Source organism: Vanacampus margaritifer, chromosome 9 (assembly GCF_051991255.1).
Source record: "Vanacampus margaritifer isolate UIUO_Vmar chromosome 9, RoL_Vmar_1.0, whole genome shotgun sequence".
Classification (NCBI taxonomy): Eukaryota; Metazoa; Chordata; class Actinopteri; order Syngnathiformes; family Syngnathidae; genus Vanacampus; species Vanacampus margaritifer.
This window is the reverse complement of record NC_135440.1, coordinates 13487437-13514189: the sequence shown is the minus strand read 5'-3', so window position 1 is coordinate 13514189 and position 26753 is coordinate 13487437. Positions and strand designations below refer to the sequence as shown.

Below are 26753 nucleotides of genomic sequence, written 5' to 3'. Positions count from 1 at the left end.
AGACTAAAGCCTTCCTTAATAATAATAATAGTTTTAGTTTTATTAATAATAACAAATCAATAAAAACATAAAATAAGCCTTCATGGACGCGTGACGTCACACGTACGCGCCGAAGAATGCTGATCTCCCATTGGTCACTTGCGTGGATGCTTCCAGCCGCTCCAGTCCTCTCCCATCCGCCTCACAGCGTCCTGTCAACCGAAGGTTACAACAACCGGCTTTACGCCTGCTAAGACAGTCATTGACGCCCATATTGTGATTTAAAATGTTATGTTGTGAAAGTGTTTCTTGCTCCCATCTCCATTTACCGTGCGGTGAGTGAAAAGAAGAGACTTATGCGTCGAGCCAGTCGCTGTTGTTATTTTCCGTTGTATTCCGGAGCTAGTTGGACGGGACAGCCGAGCATCGACTGAGGTGAGACAAGTTGCACTTCGATTTGGATAATTATCGCCTAATTTTCCAGCCGTGTCATTCGCAGTGAGCGCGTGTTTTTTACGAATGCTTTATTGTTATCGCCACGCCTGCTTTTCAACCCTCGAATGACCCGACTTGTGTTTTCACGTGACTGGAGTTGCAGTAGCCGACTAACGGGGCTTGTTCCATGACCCTCCAGCTTCCGGAGCCATTACCCACTGCCACGGTCGTCCTTCCCCTGAGATGTTGCCCCGCCTGCGGGGAGTCCTGCGGCCCGTCCTCTACCTCAGAGCTGGTAGGGGGCCGCTCCAAGCCGGACTCTTGAGCCACCAAGTCGAACCCTCGGTATCTATCCCGGGTGTGTTGGCCGCAGAGCTTCCGGTCCCAGCGCTGGTTCAACGGCGTCACCTCGGCACACACCCGCTGAAAGAGCCCGTGGAGCCCCTCAACTCGCCCCGCGGAGCCAAGGAGTTTATTTATAGCCTCCATCCGTCTGAGCGCACCTGCCTGCTGCGGGAACTGCACAAGTTCGAGTCCATTGCCATAGCTCAAGGTGAGTGATTGTGAACGCCAGTTTGTCTTTGGGAGTGTGAATCACCATTTATCTGGTAAATACAGCTGTGAATGTAACATGGCAAAACTGGGAAAGGCCAGTGCATGTATTCCTTCCTTACCTTGATATCCAGAAGCTTTAGGCCAATGTAGTAGGACACTCTTTGTTGGACAACTATATGTTACTGTGAGGCAAAACTGCATGAGTTGACAATTCTGTGGTACTATAGTCACTAGTAGTGTGCAGATGACAACTACCTCACAAATAATATATTGGAAGGAAAAGGCTACTATTGTATGACTGTAGGCCAAAAGTGGCACTAGTAATGGAACGAAGGTTACATGGTCAATTTACTAGTGTGCACAAGTCGTTTTTCTAGTGTGCTGAATTACCTTATTTGTGAGGAGAGAGACAAGGGATCAGCATTTCAATTTAGAAGTTATTTTTTTAACACACCCATTTTTCTCAGGTTTGTCACATTACCTTGATTACTACTCGGTGATCCACAACCACCAAAATTAATAATTTATCCAAGTTTTATTATGCATTTACTACATGCTACATGCTACATTTGCTGCGGATTCACATAGCAGTGAGCATGAGCCAGGAGGAAAGAGACAAAGAATGTCCAAAGTTTTGGATCATTTTTCACTTAATAAAAGAAGCTAAAATGTAATGTAGCTATTGCAAAGTACATCTGTCTTAGGTTACGCAAATTCACTTCTATAGTAAAGTAAACGGGGCAGCACGGTGGCTGACTGGTTAGCACGTCCGCCTCCCAGTGCAGAGGACGTGAGATCGAGTCCGGGCTTCGGCCTTCCTGGGTGGAGTTTGCATGTTCTCCCCGTGCTTGCGTGGGTTTTCACCGGGTACTCCGGTTTCCTCCCACATTCCAAAAACATGCATGGCAGGTTAATTGAACACTCCAAATTGTCCCTAGGTGTGAATGTGAGTGTGGTTGTTCGTCTCTGTGTGCCCTGCGATTGGCTGGCAACCAGTTCAGGGTGTACCCCGCCTACTGCCCGAAGCCAGCTGGGATAGGCTCCAGCACCCCCGCGACCCTAGTGAGGAAAAGCGGCCAAGAAAATGGATGGATGGATGGATGGATAGTAAAGTAAACATCGTTGGTTAATGAATCCTACCACCACGAGTTAGAATGAATGTACTGTAGATATACTGACTGACTAGTTAAAGCATTCACAAGCTTCATTTCCAGGCAGCATTCTGCAATAATGAAGTCCCCAGACACTTAATTAGGTACGCTTACACAGTGGACTGGTAATCTAATACAAGAGCTTTATGAATTTCAACATTAATACCTAATATTCTTGTATTTGCAGAGTCATATTATTATTATTATATTTGCAGGTCCCATTAGGTAATACAAGTGGACCAAATGTCAGCCTGTGGGAATCACAAGCACCAGCTGTTGAATCACTTTACCCCCTCGGGGGCTGTTTTGCCTCAACCCTCCGCAATCGCTAACCTTCGACCTTCCTGCATGTAGAGGAAATAATCTATTGACTGGGATCAATTGATCGTGTTTAACTCCCTATTTGTGAAACCATCAGTCAGTAGCAATTTGTGACATATTTTGTGTCCGATGGGAGAGAGAGAGAGAGAGTGGGAGAGTGGGAGGGTGGGAGGGAGGTAGAGAGAGAGACGAAGGAGTGAACAAATGTCAACCTCTAATTTGTTGAGAAATGGGTGTAATTTTTATCATAAGAAATATTGAAATAGAAATGCCAGTAATCAGTTCAAGGGTCAAACTGTTACCACCATAAAACGAACAAGAAGAAAATTAGTTTTTCTGTTTACAAAACGTTCTCAAAATATAATTGCAATTTGCATTTGCAGCATTCCTTCTTATTTCTCCTTACAAGTGAAAAGGCTTGAACATGCGCCAGTAGGCTTTTCCTGGTGCACCAAATCATGACGCTGCAAGTTTTGGTCTGGTCCAAGAGATACAATTCATTGATCATTAGAACAGATCGATGAGTCAGGCAAGGTGAGCCATGCAGAATAAATAGGCTCTGCATTGTAATACATCCGAGGATTGTTCTGCTCGACAATCTTTAATCTTCAGCAAGGCCAAACAAGGCTCAGTTTAAGCACTACTTGCATTATAACACTAAGATGCTTACAATATAAACTACCGAGAACAAATAAAAAGTATTAACATTTTGTGAAGAATTTGTAGAAACCGGCTGTCTAATGAATCATGATGAAAACATTAAACAAGCCCCCTTTTGATGCATACATATTGACCCCAATTTATAATTCCTATGAGTGCAACATTTTGCATCAAATTAAAAATGAAGTCTTTAATGTGCAAATTCATCCCCATTTTTCGGAACAAATGTATCCCCAGATTCCCCACACTCACTCACCCGATGAAATGTTCAAAACATTTGACTGCTGGATGAGATGCTCTTTATAGTTTTCGCAAATCATTGCAATGCAGTATCTTCATCTGAATTATAAAAATGAGACACAAAGTGATGTGATAAGGGTTTGTGACTTTTATTTTTGTTGTTATTATTAGTAGTAAAAGTATTTGTGCCATAAAACAGTTTTTATAGTTGTAATTTCACTCTACAACTATCACGTTTCTTCATTTTCAAATTACAGTCACATTAGTGACTGTACTTATTCAGGTAAGATTTATGCAAAGATCAGCTTTTTTTTTTTTTTTGTTCCATGACCTACTCACCTGGCCAGATTCAAGTCTGCTGACATCCTCACCTTCATCTATTTAAAAGCCCACAGGGATTCTGTTACCTGGTCCATATGCAGGCTGCAAAAGAGCTGAATCAGTGACTGCTAGACCAGTCAAGTCACTTAGTTTTTTTTTTTTTTTTTTTTTTTACATTGGATTGGATGTATAGTTGTTAACTTCTTGACATGAAAAACACAAGCCACAGTTTAAAATTTAAAATAGTAATTTCAATGACATTTTTAAGAGGGTCAGCTAAAAAAAAAAAAAAAAAAAACCTCTTACCACAAACACTGACGTCACAGTTTCAAAAAGTTTCCACTCTGACTGCAGTTTTCCAGAGAGTTTCCTGAAACATTGCCGCATTGGGAGAAAAGGCTGACTTTTATGTGGACACATGGTATAATTATTGGCCACTTGCAAATTACAATGTCTGATTAAATCCGGAAGATTGATGTCCGGTTGGATAAAATGTTGTAAACAACGACCATGCATTGTTTTATTGATGTTTGTATGCAATCACTGGCAGTTTTAATATTTTCATTCAAGCTAAATAAAACTACTCACCCTTTGAAGACAAATGACAGATATCTACTGACGAATTTATACCGTAATTATAATGTCTAATTAAGAAAGTCCAGCTATTAATTTCCACATTTCTAATTCAGGATACTTCTCTTACATTAACATCTAGTGTAGCTGCTCACTTTTTGTTTTCACAGGCGCCTGCGTTTAAAATTATCGATATTCAAGCCTTGGCGCTCTCTGAGTGTGGTTGTTTTTTTAGAAAGAGAGAAAGAGAGAATTCTCACCTTTTCAATTCTCCATTGTGCCTCAGCTCATCTGCCATCATTCTCACACAGCTGTGCATCAGACAGCACATAATGATCCTCGCACACACACATCACCCCAAACTGATTGTTTGAAAAGGGCACCATCGGAATTCATTCTTGCTGAATGATTTGACGTAATTTTAAGCAAGATGGGTCCAAACACTATTAGTTTCTAGTCCCACGTGCAACATGTCTTTTGACATATACCCGTATATACAAAATGGTTGCAGTGTGTGATCGATTTCACTGAAATATTTTGCTTTTCGTGTAACTAAGTAATGTTATCAAAATATTATAAGCAGTTCTGTCACCATTGTGCTAAACTTCTTTTTATATTATGGGTATTACCTGTCTTTCTCAGTCGGAATTTAATATAAGCATTACTTTCTTTTTTAGGTGGATTATTCGATACAGTTATGCTGATTTATATGAAATTGAATGTGTATTGACCGAGTTGAAGTAGCTCTTCTGAGTTATAGATAGAGGCCAATTTTGGAAACAAACGTAATTGCTTATCCGTATTTGTGCATGTCGTCTGGATTAAAAATGGAAATGGTTGCATATGGCTCGCCTACATTGAAAAATCAGAACAGACGGACCACTCTCATAAATGTAATCATCACGGCACGGCTCCACGGACACTCAGGTGATTTGATTATCCCGAAAGTCATAGCGCTCTTTGTCTTCTGGAATTTAGACTACTTGTCATAATAGTTTAAAGCATCAAAAGCAGTTATGATTCATTTTGAGTGGGGGTTCATCCATAAGCAACATGTTGATAACTTTCTAATCAGTCTTATCCTATACTCATAACTTTCATGTTATTATGCACGTTGATACTTATAAACAAACTAACTGCGGCTCCACTACACATTATTGCAGCATTATGCTTTTCTTTTTTTTCTTTTTTTTCTTTTTCCCTGGAGAGCTCAGTATTGTTCATTCGGTAATTTTACCAATTTCACATGTCATCATCATTGTTCTCTTTTTTTTTTTTGTATGTGCGTGCGTGCGAGTGTGTGTGTATTCATTAGTTCACCTAAAACCTATTAAAAAAAAATCCCATACCAAACACTTCCAGCCAGAGTCGTGAGGCCGTCAGGAGACCCGAGGAAGGACCAAAGAAAAGAAAGGAAAGTGAAATTCAGCACCGACTTATGCTTTTCTTTTCTGAGGTGGGCGGGACAAGGAAGAACCCATTACATTTTGCTACAGAGTGGGATTAAAGTGTAAATTAAGGAGTTTTTACACAAAGGATGAGGCAGGGGGTTCATGCTTTTGCCTGTGGTTGTTTGCATTTTACACTCGTTCCTCAAATAGCTGCTCTAATCCACGCTGCGGTCCAATTAGTAGCCTGCCACATCATCCACTTGCATAAGTAAACAATCCTAAAGTGGAATGTTGTCAACAGCAATTTACAATTGTTAATGTTAATTAGCGCTAACATTATCAAGCCCGCGGCATAAAATGCATGTCTGCGATGTACAACATGGTGCGACTCCAAAATTAAGATTGCTTGGCCTTGGCAGAGATTTACACGACTGGCTCGGAACAAAAACGGGAGATGAACCTGTTTTTGGCAAAACTCAAGAGAGCAGCTGCATCAGAGGTGCATGTTACACTATGAAATCACTTTTCTCTCTTTTCGCCCTCACGGTGATGCATGGCAGGGTGTGTGCCAGCAAGGCCAGAGGGAGGGAGGCCAATAACAATCCATCATTAATGCTGACACTGATGATGATTTAAATAAGCGGGCGTTACTGCAGTGACGTCACTTGTGACGTGTCTTGTGCTTTTGAAGACCTAACCTGCCTCCGCTTCTATTCCACTCCAATACGATTGCATTGTGGAATAATCATTGTGGTTGCTTCCTGTTGTCAATTCAAAAGCAGAATAAACGTTTGACTGATTAGAGTCTAAATACGATTTGTTGTGTTGATGTCTTTTAGCGCCAGAACCTGTTAGTGATGTAAAGTGTAATTTGCTTGGACAGATGTGAATACAACAACTCATTAAACTATAAGTGCACCATTGTTGGTCCCAAGTGAAATCAAAGTAAATGGGTATGAGAGTGTCTTGGCTGGCGACTTGTCCAGGTTGTACCCCGCCTCTTGCTCAAAGTCAGCAGGGATATGCTACAGCTCACCTGCAACCCCGAGTGCAGATGAGAGGTGTAGAAAATGGATGGATGGTATGAGTGGTGTAGTTTGATGTGTTTGTGTGGAGTTTTCTGCAATAGAAAGAAATAAATACTGGCAGAGACAATTTGGTCAAGGTGGAAAAGCCTTTCTCCCATAAATTTTGGGGTAACAATCTTAAATTAAATCTAAATTGGAATGGGGTTGAATTAATGGTCTTTTTGAAAGACGAAGCAGGCCTTACTTTATTTCCGTGTCTGGCCTAACTCTTAATAGTATTTTATATTGCATTGCTTTAAGCTGCTTCAGTGTGAGTGCGAGGAAAGTACATTCTGTTGACTGTAATAGTCTTCTGAGCAGATGGTGTGTATCGACACTAAAATGGATGGAGTGTGAGATCAAACGTGTGCATGGCTTCATCATCACCATCATCTCTAAGGAACTGTAGTGGCTTCCCTTTATGCTCAAAGAGAATTCACTGTAGAATGCCGTTACACTTATTTTAGACAGCCCAATTAAAACCGCCTATCCCTCACATCCTGCCAGGAGAACGCTACTCCAACTTGCCTTTCTTCTGCTTGAGGTTTCTCGTTATTCTGTGACATATTTGCTGACATCTTTCTTGTTCAGCTAGATACTTGCATCCTTGTATTTAGCAAGATTCATTTATTCTTCTTCTTGTAGAGCGTCTTACATTCAGACTCGCTCTTTACAACCTCAGTTTTTGTCTCTCAGGCTCACATTCCATGTGGATAATTTCTTGTGTTCTGTCTCATAAATCATACAAAAATACTGCAGCGCTCTTAGCTTGATGAATGTCTCTCTCCCTTGACTGTTCTCTATTGATCTAATCGGGTGAAAGGAGCCCATCCTAGCATTTTCTTGTGCGGGCCAGAAATAATTGTCCACACAAAGAAAAATGTCCTCCAGTACACACGCACACCAGAAGCATTTGTGCCCACAAATGGGAAATACAGCAAATGCTCATTTTAATTTGTGCTGCATCTCACTGTCACTTAACGAGAACCAATTCCTCATGAAACTAGATTTTCGACTCAAATCCTTGGGGGTGGAAATCACACACAAAAATCTTGAGTGCTGCTTCAAAGTCTGAGATGAAAAACGCCTCTGCATTTGTTTTTCTTTTCTGCACATGCTCAGCATTTCAGAATCATTTTTTCAAAACGTCCCTACAGAATTTCAGTCATTAGGACATAAAAAATGTGATCATACTACTCACACTACTAGTGATAGACCGATATGTCTTTTCCAGGGCTGATACCGATTGGTATTGGTAGTCAAAGTGGCCAATAACCGATATTTGGCGCAGATATTTAGTTGCATTAGAACTGAAAATATTAGCATCACAAATAAAAAATAAAAATAAAAAAATACGTTGTTGAAATGCCTTTGAGCATATTTGTTAAAAGTTTTTTTTCTTTTAATTTTACCATAAAGAGAATAGACAGTTATGTTTTTTGTTTTTTGTTTTTTTTGCAAAACCATAACTGAAACTTTCACTTATTTTTGTTTAAATTTTGAACAAAAACAAAAAATACAGTTGCCAGTTTCGGCAGCATCTCTTATAAAGTGAAAATTTAAATAAATACATAAAAAAAAAAAATCCCTGAAGTTAACCTAGTTTTAAATTGATCTCATAAGATCACTAAGCGACAAACGCTTCTTCTGAATTAAGCAAATGTTGTGTTTTCGTCAGGGTTTGTAAAAGGTTTCCAAAGATATTCGCAGACAGTGAAAAATTGTCTGAACATGTTCAAAACTTCTTTGCAACAAGAAAACTGTTTGCGACAAGTAAAAACTGTCTTATCATCTTTTGCAACATTTTACGAAACCTGACGAAAACCCCAAATTTACTAAGTTTGCAAGTATTTGCCACTCAGTGATATAGCAGCTTGTAAAAAAGGCCGATATTGGTAAAAATGTCAAATATCGGCGCAGATATTCATCAAAATGCCAAATATCGGCACCGATAACGGGCCCGGACGATATTCGGTCTATCCTAGTCATGACGTATGTGAAAAACCAAAGTAATTTGCTGCTAAAACAAAAACAAATTGTCTATTAACCTTAAGTATCATATTTAATTTAGTCTCTTTTATGATTTTTATGTTTGTTACTTAACTACACTACTGCATCATATATAGGTTATCCACGTGTATATGACTATATGAGAAAGAAGATCCAGTGGTGAAAGCTAAAAGGGGAAAACAGACAAATGGAACCAGACATGAGCAGATTGTTAGAGACTTGCTCTGGTTCGACTAGTGCATTTATCTGCAGTCCAGTGTGTGAGTGTGTGTGTGTGTGCGCGCACGGCTCTACTTCTTGTAAAAATGTTAAAGGATGTGAAAGTGCTGCTTCAGGGTGTTGTAGAAGCTGACAGCCCCATTAACAAATGTGTATTCAAAGTCTTATCTATCAACACAGCACTAATCAACTAGCAGCTATCTGCTGTATTGCTGCAGGATGGGCATGTACGATTAGTACATGGCTGCTGCGGAGTCCTTGCTCGTGGGTAGCTGCTCATCACACTCCATTAAAGGTTTTCCCCCCACATCCTTTCTGCTGAGCCCAATTCTCTCAGTTGGGAAACACTGTGGCATTTTTAGATGCCACACAATCAATACAATAATGTCAGCCAATCAATTGTGAGGGGAGGTTTTTGTAATTTGGAACAGAAACATCTTCAAGTGCTTCGACTTCTTGTTTAGTGATTTCACAATGTCTTTTTCTTTGGTGTGTATTTGCTTTCTTGTCAATTATTAAATACCAAGCCGGTTTGACTCATATGCGTCTTCGGTTGTGTAGTGGAAAATCCTCATCTATTCTTCTGTAACATTAGACGAAACAAGTCATGTGGCCCCGCTTTCTAAAAGGAATGGAGAGCAGGATGTGAAACTAGATGTGGGAGCAGAAAAGGGACTGATATTATGTTTAATCTAATTTTATGAACATGACTCAATTAAAACTGTAAAGTCACAGTTTAAAACAACACTGCAAATTGTGCGTTGCACTAGGTGAGCTGAGATGTGTGACGGAATAAATAGTCGTCAGCATGTGGAAATTGGAATCCAATTTCCACAGACCTGAGTGAGACAAATCCAATTTCACAGAACCTGCTAAAGGAAACCATTTTATTGCCCTCGGCCTTATAAGCGATGGCATTGTCTGCTTCTGTCTATTCTTTATAGCACAGTAACTAAGCAGTTGTTTTTTTTTTAACTTTCTTGCTACACATATTTTTGCATTGCAGCAAATGGCTGCCTGTTTATGGTTGACGAGTGTTGTCGCAGTTGCCACAGAAGCAGCGTTTTGACAGATATCCTTGTCGGTTGTCACCATGTAGCACTGTACTGTTTGTGTTCCTTTTTGCCAATTTTTCATTTGCAGATACTGCCTCCACCGCTGTGCTGTATTTGTGTTGCTGGCATTTGCATCTTGCGCCATCCAACCAGTGATGGAAATAGGAGCCTGCCTTGTGGAAGTGGTGTTATTCTTTAGTTATTCTTTATTGAAGACCTTTCCCTAAAGATTCCATACCGACCTCACGTTACGATGGTAATCCATTAACAATTGCCATATGTATGTCTCTCCTGCCGTCTTTCAAAGAATTACTAACTTGTGGAAAGGTTAGGGTCAGGAAAATCTCATCATCCGTGGAGATTATCCGCACCAATGTGCCAGCTATACTCTTCACTTCTCACTCCACTCACAACACATTTCACCTGGATGTTGTAAGAGGAATAAAATTATTTTGTCCTCTTTGCGTGTTCCAAAAATGAAGATAGATTTAATGTAAGAAAAATACACCTTTGCAAAAATTATTTTTAATCAGTCAGAGATCTCTGGACAGATAACAGCCTCTAATTCATCACTTACAGTAAACAGGTGGGATTCAGAGAGTCAAATGTAGCTCTTCCGCGTGCACAACGGTTTCTTATAGTTAAAAAGACCTCCTCTCTTTCATTTGTAGACAAAACCGACTCTCTGGGTATTTTTCCATGAGCGATGGCGAAAACAGAGTCAGGTGTGGGTGTTCAAAACAGATTCTGTTCTCAAGGACCAAATGTGTTTTCGCACAAAACGCTGAGAAGGAACTTTTTTAGACTAAATAGTATGTCCCAGCTTAAGGTCAAATTATACTGAGTGCAACACTACTCTACCTCTATAAAACATTTCAACATGGTTAATAAAGAATTAAAGTGTTAATAATGTATAACAATGGTTAATATATGAAATGAAGAAATTAAAAATGTTATAATATCTATTAATGTGAAGCACAGGAAATTTGTAAATTAGCTGATTCAATATGGCAAATGTCACTTCACTCCATTCCCTCTCGCACCCCCGTCACAAACATGCGCACGCTCAATGTGCACTGTGCCCAAACCGAGGTTAGCCACTGCTATTAGTTTTGTAGCGTGGCTTTTACACATTGGAAGGTTGCCAAACATGAAATGTTATCGGTTTGCTGTTATTGTTGTTTTTTTCTCATTTATAATCAATTTAAAATGGAGAGGTTACCCGACAACACAGTGAGAATGACTTTTGGGCTTTTCCAGTTGGGCTAAACCAGAGGTGGGCAATCTCGGTCCTCGAGGGCCGGATCCTGCAGGTTTTGGAGGTTTCTCACTTCCAACACAAGCTGATTCCAATCAACAGGATCGTTATCAGGCTTATGCAGAGCTTGCTGATGAGCTGATCATATATCAGCTGCGTTGGAGAAGGGAAACATGCAAAACCTGCAGGACTCCAGCCCTCGATGCCCACCTCTGGGCTAAACAATTAGTCTAATTCAAATCACCCCCACAAAGTATAATATAATTGTTACATCGCCATGGCTGCAATTAGGGGGAAAAATGCAATAAAATTGTGCCAGGACAACTGAAATGATACTTTTAACTTCTGCTTACTTCTCCGGATCTGACGTGCCGCTCCACAGCTCGTCGCCCGGCGTGGCCTCCTCCTCTGTGGCTTCTTGACGGTAGCGCAGGTGGCTTGGCAGAAACCGAGCCACAATGGAGCAGAACGGGTGCTGCAGACAAAGCTCGAGAACATCTGTGCTTGCCAACTTTCCCTACAGACTAAATTCATTTCCTACAGACTAAATAAACTTCTATAACATAATCGTCCAAACAGTTCTGGTTAGGTGCTGCCACAAAGAAGTAAAAAAATGATGGTTATGAACAACTGTAGAAAAAAAAAACATTTTTGGGTCACGCCTCCAACCCCTTCAGTTTATTTTATTTTGCCATCAACTTATTTAATATCTAATAACGTACGAATGAGTGTTTGACTATAAATGAAGGCTTGCGCCTCTCACACCCATGCAGGTTCACACCAGCTGCAATCAATACTATGCATCATTTCAGACACTCGTTTGTCGGGGTGAAAGAGTCAACGAGGGAGCCATTTTTCCTTCATGTCATTTTATCACAGCACGTCATATGCTCTTTTCCTTTTCCTCTCCTCTTCCGTAACATGTTCATCATCTTTTTGTCAACAGGGCAGCTTGAAATTGCGCCACCTACTAGAGCGCAGCTAAGATATGGTAAGAAGTATTTTTTTTTCTTCACAAAAATTCTTGTTGTATTTGCAGTATGTGTTTGTTTGACATTAGTTTGGTTTGATGAAAAGTATCAGCCATACTGTGGTTCTTTTCCCCTCATACAATGCACATTTTAATTCAATCAGGTTTATAACAGTTTGGGATTTTTCATTACAGCAATTATTTTTTTTTTACTTTTGATTTTCAAATTTAGTTTTAATTATTTTTTTGAGCAGTTTTGTTAGTTTTCATTCGATTTTTTTTCTCCCCAAAATGCTTCGTCTTAGTTTAATTAAAAAAAAATATATATATATTTTTTTGTATTTCATGCGTGCCATTTTGTGGTGTGACACGAAAAAACAAAAAAATGTCACGCTAATTATTGTGTAGTAAAAACTTAAAAATTTACTATTTTTATAAACACAAAATGGTGTTTCCGTTGATTATCATTTAAAAGCAAACTTGAGTTTTATTTTATTTCATTTACAAAATAGTTTTATTTTTTTTATTACAGTTTTGTTTTAAAGTATAATAACGTTGAATTGATTTGAGTCCGAAGTGTAAAGCACAGTTTTTCTTATGTGGGGATGAAATGTAGTTTTTCCTGTTTCAGCTCAGATTTTTAAATAAACATTAACAATACAGTCATGAACTCACGCAGAAATCTCTGGAACTTTGCACTCACTCACCTGCAAAAGGCTTTGTCTAATGTGCTGATTGTTGTCCTGCTCTTGCCATTTTGATAATTACATTTGTAGAGACCATTAACGGGAGGCCTACCGCATGTCTGAATCAAAACAAGTTCTAACTATAGAAATATTTAATCAAGTAAATTAAATGATCCACCCTCAAATTTTGGCTTCATTTGCACTAATTCCACTTGTTATCCTTGAACAGTTTGATGAATTACAATACATGAATGATTAATCCTTGCCTGCTTTTTAAGTCGCAATAATTGAATTATATCTTCACTGTGAATGTTGTAGTTTGCCGTGGTGTACAACTATTTAATTTAACTAATGTGTTTATTTTTTTCATCCACTCATGTTAGATAGTAGTATTGTACAGCCCTCACAAACAATGAATTGACTGACGTGATTTTTATTTTAATTTTTTTCAGTTCTCCTGCACAATGCACTCCCTTTTGTTGGATTTGGATTTCTGGACAACTGTATCATGATTGTTGCCGTAAGTTTCACGTACAGTAAATGTTAAGATAACGCCATATATGAAGGTGTTGATGAAACAAATGGAATTGAATAGGTCATTGAGAAGTCTAACACTCTCAGACTCTCGGTCTAAGTGCACAATTCCGATTGAATTCACATCCTACTGTACTCCAGTTTCATCTTCTGCCATCTGCCGCAATACTTTTCTGTATTGTGTCACTTTAAAGTAAAAAAACAAAAACAAAACTGATACAGTATCCTTGACTTGAACAATGCCATGTGAATCCAACTTTCAGGGAATTGGCACCAGTAAGAAGAACATAAGGGTGGGTAGGAATTTGATTTGCCAGATTGAGATATGGAGGATAATGTTAACCAAAATGAAAAGTTACTAAAAAAATGTAAAGAAAAAAGTGATGACACAGTTTGAGATTGTGAACTCAACCAACCCTACCCCAAAAAATCAAATATTAAAATAAATATAAAGTAATTAGACGGAAAGGCAACAGTCCAGATGGGACTGTGACACTTTCTACTCAGTCATCATTTCGCACTGTCTGTCTGATTGTGCTGCCTTCCTGTCTCCTAACATTCTGCATCACATCTCACATACTCCTTTAATCATCACTTATTAATCTTCCTGAAGGTCGACCAAACAAAAGATGGCTGATGAAATCTAATTTCATGTCACATAACGCCTCTACTCAGACAGGTAGTCATTAATGTACATAGCCAACATTGATTGCGCGGCCTTAAGTTATGATTACATGAGCATTACCTGATATTATTTTTACTGACTTTTCTGCAATTTTACATTTAGGAGTCTCTTTTTTGTTTGTTTTTTGGGTGGTGTGGGGGTGGGGGTGGGGGTGACGTATTGTACTGAAGGTGTAAAAATTTGCTCTATGTGTTAAATGTTCAGATTTCATTTAACAGATTTTTCAATAACAACACTTTTTCTTTTTCTTTTTGCAGAAAGGTTCACCATTAATCTAAGTATTATAAACGTGGTGGTCAATTAGTCTTCAACACAAATATTGTTTTATTTAATTTTTTATTTAGGCTAACAACTGACTGTTTTGAAATGTGGCCACCACCACTTGATATGTCTATTCATGACATCAATTAGGCTTAAATAACATTAAATAACATGAAAAAGCCTTTTATTTTTTTATATAGCTTAATTCTCAATGAAGCCACCTACACGAGCCTTACCATTATTTCCCACTTAGAAGATGAATCAAGCAGTGCCCCTAGTGGACAAAAGTAAACTACAACAAATGATTGCTTGTCACAAAACAATATTCTTTCGGGACTCGTTGTTACACAACAAGTAACTGCGGTATAAAACATTTCAATCTTACCAGTAAAATATTTATTTTTAATCATGAAACTAGCTTTTATTAATAATACTTCCAACTGTTGGTATTTGGATGGATAGACAGATGGATGGACTGCAAAATGTAAATACTGCTGCATTAGTACAAATGTTTGAAAAGTAAGTAACACATACTTAGCTGCGTTTTAATTGTTTGTGTTTGTTCCCCTCCAGGGCACACAGATTGAGTTGTCTATTGGCGTGATCCTTGGCATTTCTACTATGGCAGGTAAGACCATCACTGCATCTTAATGCAATTTTTTTTTTTAGAAAAAGAAACAAAATGTGTCATCTGTGACAAAATAAAAAACCCAAAAATAACATAGTAGATTCATTGATGGCTAATTTTCCCTTGAGATCAAGAAAATGTAGTTGTATTTCCATCCTTAGTGCATTTTCCTGTGGAACCTGTCCACTGCTTATAAAGCCAATAAGCCCCGTCAGGTCAGGAAAGATTAGTGGTCAGAGCTGCAAACCCAGACACCCTTTTAGATGTCATTTTGAGACAAGCTGCAGGCTCTTTGACACTTGCTGCCTCTTATCTTTGATCATAGAGATTTGACCACAAATTTCATGCTTGAAGTCCACATAAGCAACCATACGGCTAAAAGGCACCAGCAGCTTCTTTCCCATTCTCGCCCTGACATTTTCAACTATTGAGATGCCATTAGAGCCACTTGGGTGACATTCAGGTTCCAAACGGATGCCTGTGTCACGGCCACTCAAAAGTGATTTAGCACTTGTGTCAAGACTGCAGTCAAGTCCACCCATCACTCCATTTCTGGGATGCAAATGAGTGTAAATGACTCCATGCCACATTGCCGAGTGAGGGTGCACTACTGCAAAGTCATCGAGGTGATTGAATCTATTGCTTCTATTGGTTCTTGAGTGGAGAAAACGGCCTTTTTGATTGCTGTTGAAAAGCCGCATATATATTGCTTCAGAGGACATTATGGGTCAGAGGACATTATGACCAACGTCACAAGTTATTTTCATGGCTCATTTATACGCTTGTTTTATATGTTCTGGGCATTCTAGACGGCAGTTCTAGAAATAGAGCTCCATTTGTGTGCCCAGACTAGTGTGGCCAGATGTCTTATTGTGTGAATGCTTCATTTACGCACATGTTATTCTACCTTTATTTTTATTATTGCATTATTTTACTGCACCATTTTTTTCAACATGCTCCAAAAATTCATGCTTTGTGAGCTATTATTTTTCTCACTCCCAAGAAGTCACAGTTTTCCCACAATTCAGCATTTTCATTACATTTGAGGCCGAACTTGTTTTGCCATTTAATCAACTCAATTCAAAATAACAGATTCAAATATTTCCCGTTTGAAATTTGTTTCTATATTTTTTTTCATTCAGCATTTAACACGCAATTTATCCAGAAATTGCTTCATTTAGTTTTATATGATTCACTTCTTTATTACACTGGTTCTCAGCCCCCGGTCCTTGAGTTACCCCTATCCAGCCTGTTTTCCATCCCTCCCCAGCCGACACAGTTGAGGATCGTTATCAGGCTTCATGCAGAGCTTGCTGATTAGCTGATCGTTTGAAACACCTGTGTTGCTTGTGGGAAACATGGAAAACAGGCTGGATAGGGGTACTCGAGGACCGCGGTTGAGAACCACTGCTTTATCAGACCCTTAAAAAAAAAACATTAAATGAACGTGCTCTCTCAGGAAGGTTTTCGGATTGTAATTAGTGGATAATTGTCATTTAATCACTGTTGCTATACGTGTTGCTATACTAGATGCTTGTCATTATTTTATTTTATTTTTATTTATTTTATTTTTTTTCTGGAGAGCTCAGTATTGTTCATTCGGTAATTTTACCGATTTGACATGTCATCGTCATTGCTCTCTTTTTTTATTATTTTTTTTTATTTTATTTATTTTTTATTTTTTTTGTATTGTATGTGTGTGTATTCATTAGTTCACCTAAAACCTATTAAAAAAATCCCATACCATTCACCTAAACTGATGCTTGTCATTATTAATAGCTGAAATGCTATAAAGAGTCTCATAATCCTCCCTTCCTTTCATCCACAAGCTTCTCCAGCAGCACTACAAATGACTATTTTTGTCAGAGTGCAGCTGCAGCAACATGTGGAGGCGGACGGAAAAGTAAATGTTTTCATGTTGTAGCTGTAAGCTGCAGGCAGGCAGGGAGAAGTGTGTGTGTGACGTCGCGTGCAATAGATTTGCTCATTTCACACGCCTTTACTGAATTGCTTTCACGATGTGCTGGCACGCGCCGTCTTCACTTAGCTCAGATCCTCGCTTGGCTCGTTTGGCCGCATGTTCAGGTGTATCATCCCAAAAAAATTTTAATAAAAAAGAGGTGAGTAATCCTGGATGTTGTTTACCAAACATGTTGCCATCGTGGAAGGCTGCTGGACTTATTATTGTAGCGTATAATTACTCATTATTGTCACATCTTTGCCAGTGTCAATCAAAATAGTTACTATGCCTGTTGGCCATGCTCGATGCAAAAACATCTCAGTCTAAAATAGGAATTTCACTCTCGTCTCTTCCTTCCTCAGCTGCTGCTCTTGGCAACTTGGTGTCTGATCTGGCAGGACTGGGGTAAGATAAAGTTCATACCTATGCACATGGACACACACTTCAACACACACACACACACACTCGCCTCCAGACACACTCGATGCACACACAGTGACTTGAATTGAGATTCATGAGGCCTGACTTGAGGCAAACTGCATTTTATTATTACAACTTTTGTAGTGCACTTTCTGAAAGATAAATGAGTGATGAAATGATTATTTCATTAAGCGTGGAAATATGTTTAATTATATAGCGTGTAATAAATTTATTCACCATCGAGGCTGTATTTGTTGAGGCCATCGGGTTTAGCGTTTTTATTAGGAATGGGGATTTTATAATTGAATTACCCCTTTTCATAGACAAATTTGAGACGGCTCACTGCTTTGCTGAGAAATAAAGTTAATGTATATTATTATTCGACAGCTTAATAAAGACAGACACGCCATGCCATGAAACCTGCTGTTAATGATGTTGCTGTTCTTTCAATAGTTCAACAATGCACACAAACATTGCACCTTTTTGATGGGCCTTTGTGTTTGTATTTTATAGTTTTTCTGCGGTGAAATCATGAAGAAAAATAAGTAATGCATTTTTGATATGATGCCTTTAATATTAACAATATATGATAATACATTCATTGGGAGCCAAGCCTAAAGAAATCGAAAAGCTAGAATTCCCAGTGCTACTGTGTGCCTTGCTATTATTATTGTCCTTTTTATCATGTCATGAACATAATTTCCATACGTTACACCAAACAACTTCAAATAAATAAATAAATAAACACAGCCGCTAGTGGTCAGTATCCCAAAGGTCCTGCACACTAAAGGCTGATGTTCGATGCCATTAGAATAATGTTCTTATGGAAGCAGAAGAGCGATAAAGTTTTGCCCATGTCGATCTCTTTTAGCAATATGAGTGAGAAGAATTGCGAATGGAGGCGTCCGAATTAATCCATCAGCAAATAAATCAACAACTGCTGTGATAATCATTTTATTGTTCAGCTCAAAACTGTCCAAAACCTCTGAATTTTAGCCTCGCTAAAGTAAATATACTGATTTCTGTAGTACTTCATGAAAGCAGACTAATTATCTTTTTGTTAAATAAAAATAAGACATTTGCAAAAATCTGCTTTTACTTTACTTTGGAAAACAATCAACATTTTCCAATTCAATCAATTCATTTAAAAAAAACAGCCTGTTTAATCGATTGCAAAAATGATGATTCTTTGTAGCAAGAAAACCAACGGAAAATATAAAACAAAAATTGAAAAATAATTTCCATACAGAAATAAACGGAATACTGTAACTGTATATTTTGTATATACAAATAACTATAATTATAGCCTGTTTAATCTATTACAAAAATGATGATTCTTTGTTGCAAGAAAACCAACGGAAAATATAAAACAAAAATTGAAAAATAATTTCCATACCGAAATAAACTGAATACTGTAACTGTATATTTTGTATATACAAATAATTATAGCAAAATTTCCTTTATTAAAATTTAGATCAGATTGATGGAAGAATAATAAAATTATCAATTCTAAAAATATTATATATATATATATATATATATATATATATATATATATATATATATATATATATATATATATATATATATATATATATATATATATATGAGTGAGAACATATTTTGCATGTTTGAAATAATAATTGCAAAACGATTTGACGATACCTGTCTGAACAAACTTAAACGACTACATACCGATAAGTCTTGCAATATTATGTTCCATTATCCAGCTATGTGCTTTAAACGGCCTGCTGTTCGTAATGAAGTCATGATAAAAAAATATATATATTACACATAGTTATTATATAACATGCACAGTAACAGGTTTACAGTTACAGCCGCACAAGACGAGGGATGTGTTATGACGCCGTGATGGACGACTGGCATTGTTGTGGCCCTTTTACACTCATGCACACACAAACACACGCCCTCATGTGTATGTGCTACACTATCATAATTTAGAGGAGAACACCCCCGGGGTGGGGGGTGGGGGGGGTTGTCAAGGTGAGACCAGATCAGATATGAGAGCTGCCGCTGTGCAACGATGGTGTCGCACTTCATGTTCACTTTGGTGAGCAAAATGGAGGAAAGCGCACACACCCGTGTCATTTGACCACAAACACAAGATCTGCTTTGAAGTCAAATGACTCGCGAAGCATCTAAATGGAAAACATTGTTCAGGTGTACAAGCACCTCAGCAAATGATGTATTGATAAACAATATCATATATGAATATCGGGCCTCATTGATTATTCATGCAGCTCTGGTGGGAATCATCTCTTTCCCGGGGAAAGCCGGATGACAACTCGCCAAATGTACCCTCGCAGCCATACATTTGCATACATTACAGGCTGGCCTTTCATGCTTTGCACTTGCTTCATCTGTCCACCCCAATTCCAGGCAAACTCCATGGAATATACATGAAGTGCTTCCAATTATTCTCACCCAAACGAGCCGCGTGAAAAGCTCAATAGATTGATTTCCGTGCCAATGTTTGTTTTTCGTGTCTCAGATTTGGAAGGCACATTGTTAAAAGTGGTCCGTTTTGCTGAAATCTAAATTGTATGACAACATGACATGACATGAGATGTACAACTTGATAGAAAGATATTTGTGCGCTTGCTGTCTGAGAATTGACTGTCAAATTGCATTCTAGTTACTCATCCATCATCCCAACTAATGCATGTTAGATACTAGCTGCAAAATCCCGAGTCAACCATTCCTTGCCATCCCCAAAGGCAACATGATAACCTTTTCCATTTATAAAACAATCAAGCTGCTTTCTCTCAAGCCAGCATAGTGAGCTCTGCTGCTTTCCTGCATTCACATCCAAATGTGTCTGCTGCTGGTTTAAACGCCTTATGTATGTATGTGAACTGTATGTTTTGAATCCGTTTTGCTGACTTTTTTTCATGGTCCAATTCATCTGCTGCTTTCCAGCACAGCCTTCTAGTCTATAACATATAATTGGACCTAGAAAAGTTGGGGGGGGGGGGGGGGGGACCAAAAAGAAGAAGCCGTTTTTGCCCCCAGGGGATGCAACGGAGAGAAATATATCTGCGCTCACCACGTTATGACCCACAAGCTGACTGTAACACTAAAGCTTTGGTGCATTATCATCATATCCCACCGTTTATCATCTTTCATATCGCCACAATTCAAACTCTTATCATCCTAATAATAAAAAAAAAAGCAGCCAGTTTCCATTTCTTTTATAAATAAATCTCTCATTCAGTCTCAACTACTTATCAGCATTTTTATGTTATTTATATATATACAGTATATTTAAGTATCATACAAGGCCTGAAATAAGCGGTTTTGTGTTGCATTAAAATTCACATTTTGCACCTCATTAAAACACATTGGAGAGCAAAACTGATCATGAGTGTCCCAAAAAGCTTCAATGGGCGCTGGACGCACACACATTAGCTTGCCACAAGGCACTAAATGTCACCTACGCGCGGGTACACCAGCTAGCTAACTAGCTAGCAATGAATAACAGAGAGGGCTACTAGTGTGGCTAAACATATTGAGGAGTCGTCATCACCTCCATTGCAGAAAATAAGACGCACTTCTTACAAACATCGTTTCATGAAAGGAGGTGACATAAGAGAAGCCACGCTATTTGTTTAGCTAACCAAAGATCGATTGAGTGCACTTTTCACTGATGTCTGGCTGGAAACGTGTTTAAGTGGCGGAGTGAACGGCAAAATAGCTACTACGGGACAGTCCCGGTGGAGCCTTGTGTGCTGAATACTGGCGGATTTCACCAGCCACATTGTTTGGTCCCACTTCATGCATTTTTTTTTTTTTTTTTAGTTCAGTCAGCAAGCCAACTGCGATTCCTACTTGAAACCAATCAAAAAGGATTTCAACTGTTAAATTTCTTCCTATTTACTTTCACATTCTCATATGCGTTCTCGTGTTCATCTAATCGCGAGCAGTCGTGTTTTCGTCATAACTACTTCCTTCTTCCATGTGTCTAAGAATCATGGGAAATGTAGTCGTACTAGCTTAATGCTGCGGTCGCCGGTCAGACCCAACACAAGCTGAGCTTTTCAAGCGGCATATTTCTGTTGCTGCAATACGGGACCGGCACATGCTAAACTGCCAGCCAGAATAATGGTGAGTGAATTAATTGTTTAGCGCTGTTAAACTGTCAACCAAGATAGCATTTTGCGTTAGTTAAAGTATCACACCTGTCACTAGGTTACATTTGTTATAAATAGTTACTGGTGATAATTTATTGTATATTTTATTTTCAGCAAAAAAAATTAAATACAAAATGTCCCGGTTTTTAATTTTGAAAATCTGCTCAACCTAACATAGTTGGATTTCAAATTATGCGTGAATGTGAGTGTGAATGGTTGACTGGCGACCAGTCCAGGGTGTGAAGTCAGTCAAAGTCATGTTAGATCGACTCCAGCTCCCCGGAGCCTTGAATAGGGTAAGCAATATAGAAAATGGATGGAGTGTTTGCTCTACTGTGCTTCAAGTCATTTTTTACCAATATTGTCTTCGCCTTCCTTCCCAAATATGATATTTGTCATCTCTCAACCCCGCTGACTCGACAGTTGGGTGACAGTGAAGAGCTGAGCGGTCGTTAAATGTGTCGTTTAGTTTTAACTTCAAATGTTACCGACGCATTTGTCACACCGGAACTGCATGTCAGCAAAAATACGGACGGCTTGAGTCGCAATAATTTTGTAACCGCAGTGCATAAAAATAGCAATCAAGTGTCAGAAAGTGTCCCAAGAGGCTGCACGTTCCCGTCGTTTTTCCTTGAGTGATGAATGATATGTGTAGCGTTTCAATTTTAAAATCCTTCACAAGATCACAGATGAATCATTGAGAACCATCAATCCAGTCGCCGCTTCATAATTATTTGGAAGCTCGTTGACGGTCGTTTTTCTGAGTCCTGACAATTTTTCAATGCAAAATTTGTCTCGTGTCACTTCATGTTGGGGACTTTGCCACTTATTTGTCATTCGTTACTCACAAATAGAGATCCGGACATCATGTGACTATGCCCCCCTGTGGCAGTAAAGTAGCGGTGCAGCGTTAATGGACCAGAACGACAAAGAGAGCAAAAACTAGCGTATTGAGTCCTCTTTTGGTAGCCTGGAGAATGCGTGCTTCTTTTTTCATTTAATTATTTATTTATTGCCTCTTCTCGTTGCGGCAGCTGGTCCACGTGGCGTTTGCCCGTTCACTCAAAGTGGCGGAGGCGTTTTCTACGCTGGACGCGTGACGTCATTGTCTGGATGTCTATCCGCTGCCTTTTGGTGGACGCTGTCCTCCATCATTCACTGAACAATCCAAAGGCCAAAGCCCTTTCTAGTTTAAAGTAATTGCTTTGGCGCCATCTTGTGGCATTTATAGGCAAAAATAGGGGAGCCATTAGCCGTGCCGTGGGCTATTAGATTCTGAGAGATGACCGTGAGCAAAAACATCACAGTATTAAAATTACATCTCCAAAATGATCATTTTTTTGGTGGGTGATAAAAACAAACCAATAATTCACATCTATTTACTTTTAAACAAAAGTGTATATTTAATATTTGGTGCACAAGAAACCGTAAGAGCTTTGTGCAGACATTTTGTGCAGTGTCCCTTGGGAGGGAGATGTCGCTAGCACAGGTCAAAGAATGATTGATTTATGGCACCCCAATGATTTATAGCCTCCTCGACCGCCTCACCCCTTCAAAAAAAAAAAAAATGAGAAAACTGTCAAGATGTTGACAACTCAACTTGATTGTTCGGGTGTCAAAATGCAAAGCGCTCTGCATGCTTTATTGGTTGCAAATCAACAAATAATGCCAACAACCATTCACATCTGTGGGGGTCTTAAATCAACCTAACATTCATGTTTGGAAGAGGAAATGTTTCACCTGACAGAGATGTATTCTTTTTTATTTTTTTTTTGTGTCTTTCTTGTGAACTGGACAGGCTGGCAGGTTACGTGGAGGCTTTGGCATCTCGACTGGGGATGCAGATTCCTGACCTGAGTCCAAAGCAGGCGGACATGTGGCAGACCAGAGTCAGCTCCCACTCGGTTGGTAATCGAGAGAGACCGACCCCTGCCAAATGGCACTTAAGCTATTGGTTGGCTTTCTTCAGACACACATTAATTGATGTTTACCACACTCATTCACTGCCATTGACAGCTGTAGATGTCAAAAATTCATTTGAACTATTTCTATTAGTTTAACATTTTTTTCCCACTTTTGTTAACAAGAGTATGAAAACCTAGATTTTTTATTTTTTTTTAATACACATATAAAATGTGTGATTAACTCATTCACTGCCATTGACGGCTATAGACGTCAAAAATTCATTTGAGCTATTTCTATTAGTTAAACATTTTTTTCCACTTTTGTTAACAAAAATCTGGGAAAAAAATTGTACATTTAGACGAGATATAAAATTTGTGATTAATCATGAGTTAACTCTGTTAAGTCATGTGATTAATTACAACACGCTACAACACACTACGCCTGACACCCTAATTTTAATAATCTTGTATTTTTTTTAAAAAATCTTATTTTAAAAACGAAAAGAAAAGATTATTAAAAATTAGGTTTTTGAAAAAAGATTATTAAAAAAAGGAAAAAAATATTATAAATTAGGTCGTCAGGCGATTAAAATTTTTAATTGTAATTAATCACATTACTTCAATAGTTAACTCACGATTAATCACAAATTTTATATCTGTTAATAACAACTTTTTTCTAGGTTTTTATACTCTTTTTCTTTTTTTAAAGTGGAAAAAATGTTAAACTAACAGAAATAGTTCAAATGAATTTTTGACGTCTAAAGCCGTCAATGGCAGTGAATGAGTTCAAATGAAATAGCACTTTCAAACTGGTGAAGCCAAATTAACTTAATTAGGACAATAATCGATTTGTGGCGCTTTAAAAGGCTACTTAAGCAACTTCAGGCGTTGACGACTTTAATTTGTCCAAAACAACAATTAGACGTGGGCGAACGTGCCCTTTGATCGCTCAATGGAAACCAAATTACACCTGAAAGAATTTCAATAGCATGCGTCCTGTGAGACGTCAGATGTAATTGGCTCCGGCCCGTTGATTTGTCAAACGTTTTCAGGCGGACCGCAAAAGTTCAGTGCTGTTTCTTTTTCAGAAAGGTGTGACAGAAAATCCATGTTTTGTATTGATCCCGCTATTAGGGCAAAGCCATCGGCGTGGGCATCGGCTGCATCCTGGGCATGTTCCCTCTCCTCTTCTTCAACGACGACGACAAGAAAGACGGCAAGAAGGACAAGGCCAACAAGGACAAGACGCAAACGACCGCTGCCGCGCACGACAACAAGTGAGCTCGAGTGGACTCGCACTTTGGAACCATGGACCAAAAAAAGACGCCCAAATAGTCCAAGGCGTCAGATCTTATTTAAGAGCTTCATGGAAGTGAAGCACGTGGACGTCTGCTCCAGACATCATCATCATCATCATCATCATCAGTTTGCTTATGGAAGCTAAAGGAGAAGGACTTTGTTTTCACTAACATGGGACTTTGATTTCACATCATGTTTTATGATGTCGCAGCTTCTAAATATCATTTAAAGACCTCCAATATGGGAAAATCTCACTTTTGCTTTGACATTTTTAACTATCATATGTCTAATGTGTATTGATTCCATACTAAACAAAATGTCACAAAAAGTGTAGACAGTACTGTATTTTGAAATAATGATCTCAGCTCATACTGTTGCGTGACTGGCAAGTTGTGGCAACAGTTGTACAATTGTACCTTCTGCCACCTAGTGGAAGAGTATTGAATTATTTTGCTTGTCATTATGTGTCACTGGCTACAATTGATTCACATTTTTTTTTCCATGTAAATAATTTCTGACCAATGATCTGAAAATGGGTTATTCCTCGTAGGACCTCAGTGGTTGGGAATGAGTGCACTATATTGTGTCTCTACTGCACCCTGCTGGTTAAGATTCCAACTTTTTAAGGCCATGTTGTTGGCAACACTTGCACCCGTCTCATGATCAAATCCAAGAGCCAGATAAACAATTATTCCCTTTCAAAAGATCACAATGATACCAACTGTGTAGCCGCTTTGAAAATGATAACGAGCAAGTATGGTATCCTAAAATGTATTTGATCATATTTATCTTTTAAAATGTTGTACTTCCAATACCTCTTAGCAATGCAAACTATATGCATTTTTTTCCGCCCTGGATATCCTACATACTCCTTTTCATTGTGTTTTAACTGCTTTACATTTTATTTTATAGCTGTTCTTTAAAAAAAAGAAAAAATGAAGTATTTATTTAAAGCTCTTTATTTGTCAGTTGACGTAAACGAAATGAAGCTCCTTTTGATCGTGATTGTTTGACCTCCACGCAACGCATGCATTCAATCACATTTGCACTCTTTAAACTTGACTGAATGGTTACAGTAAGCAAAAGATGGCAAATTCAAACTGTTTTAACTTGTTGAATGACATCCGGATGTCATACAAGATGTGCGGAATATGAAATGAACAATGAATGAATGAATTGAGTTGGATGGAAATGAGTTTATTCATTAAGATTATTAAATGATAATGATGTCATTCATTTTATTCATGTTTAACTTTATTTTTCATGTGCTACTTGATATCTTCTTATTTGTAGAGAAACAATACTGCAAGAAGCACTATAAAATAAGAACTATGACGACACACAACTTGATAGTATTAAATGACTGTTCTTTATTTTATTATAGCTCTTGTTGGTTGGTTTTCATGACGACTGTTATTTTGTGGGAGGTTTGGAAATGCATGTACCGGACTATGTTTCTTTATTTCTTGTTTAATTTCTTATCAACTTGAGAAGTGGTTACAAGCCGCATGCTAATGCCAGCATGGGTGTAAAAGATTTGTAGGTGATATTTTCCATTTGATCTGCTTTTATTAAACACTCTTAAACATTCACTTGGACTGGACACTCTTTCGAGTTGTGATACAGATTTTGTTGTCATAACGCAGAAATGATTTGTTTATGCAAATCAAGGTGGCCCGGTGGCCAGTTTCATGTTTGAATTGTATTATACCTCCGACCACTAAGAGGCAGTGTGTTCCTGAGCCGGAAGTAGACGAGTAGGTAGAAGCAGTTGTGTTGTGTTTGGGTGTTTCTGTTTTCTGTTGGTTTGTCGATCAATTATACTTTGTAACCAGAAATTAAACGTTTAAAGCGAAAGAGAATTCTATTGTTGTTTTTAAACCTATTAAAATAAGTCAACATTAGTCCCTCCAAATGGACTTCAGTTTTATTAACTTATCTTTAACTGTAACCGTGTTTGTTGTTTACTTCTGTTTTGTCCCCTGCTCAGTCATTAATGGCTACTGAGCTCTGGCTTGAC

The 26753-nt window shown here is 38.4% G+C and overlaps 1 protein-coding gene across 1 annotated transcript; it reads left to right on the top strand.

The window, feature by feature from the left end:
• The first annotated feature begins 154 nt into the window (after positions 1-154).
• LOC144057815 (transmembrane protein 65-like) lies at positions 155-26325 on the top strand. Its single transcript, XM_077575742.1, has 8 exons — positions 155-414; positions 614-967; positions 12182-12226; positions 13344-13411; positions 14945-14999; positions 17322-17364; positions 23329-23434; positions 24569-26325. The coding sequence occupies exons 2-8, from the start codon at positions 658-660 to the stop codon at positions 24713-24715; spliced, it is 774 nt and encodes a 257-aa protein (XP_077431868.1). The 5' UTR covers positions 155-414; positions 614-657; the 3' UTR covers positions 24716-26325.
• Positions 26326-26753: the final 428 nt, after the last annotated feature.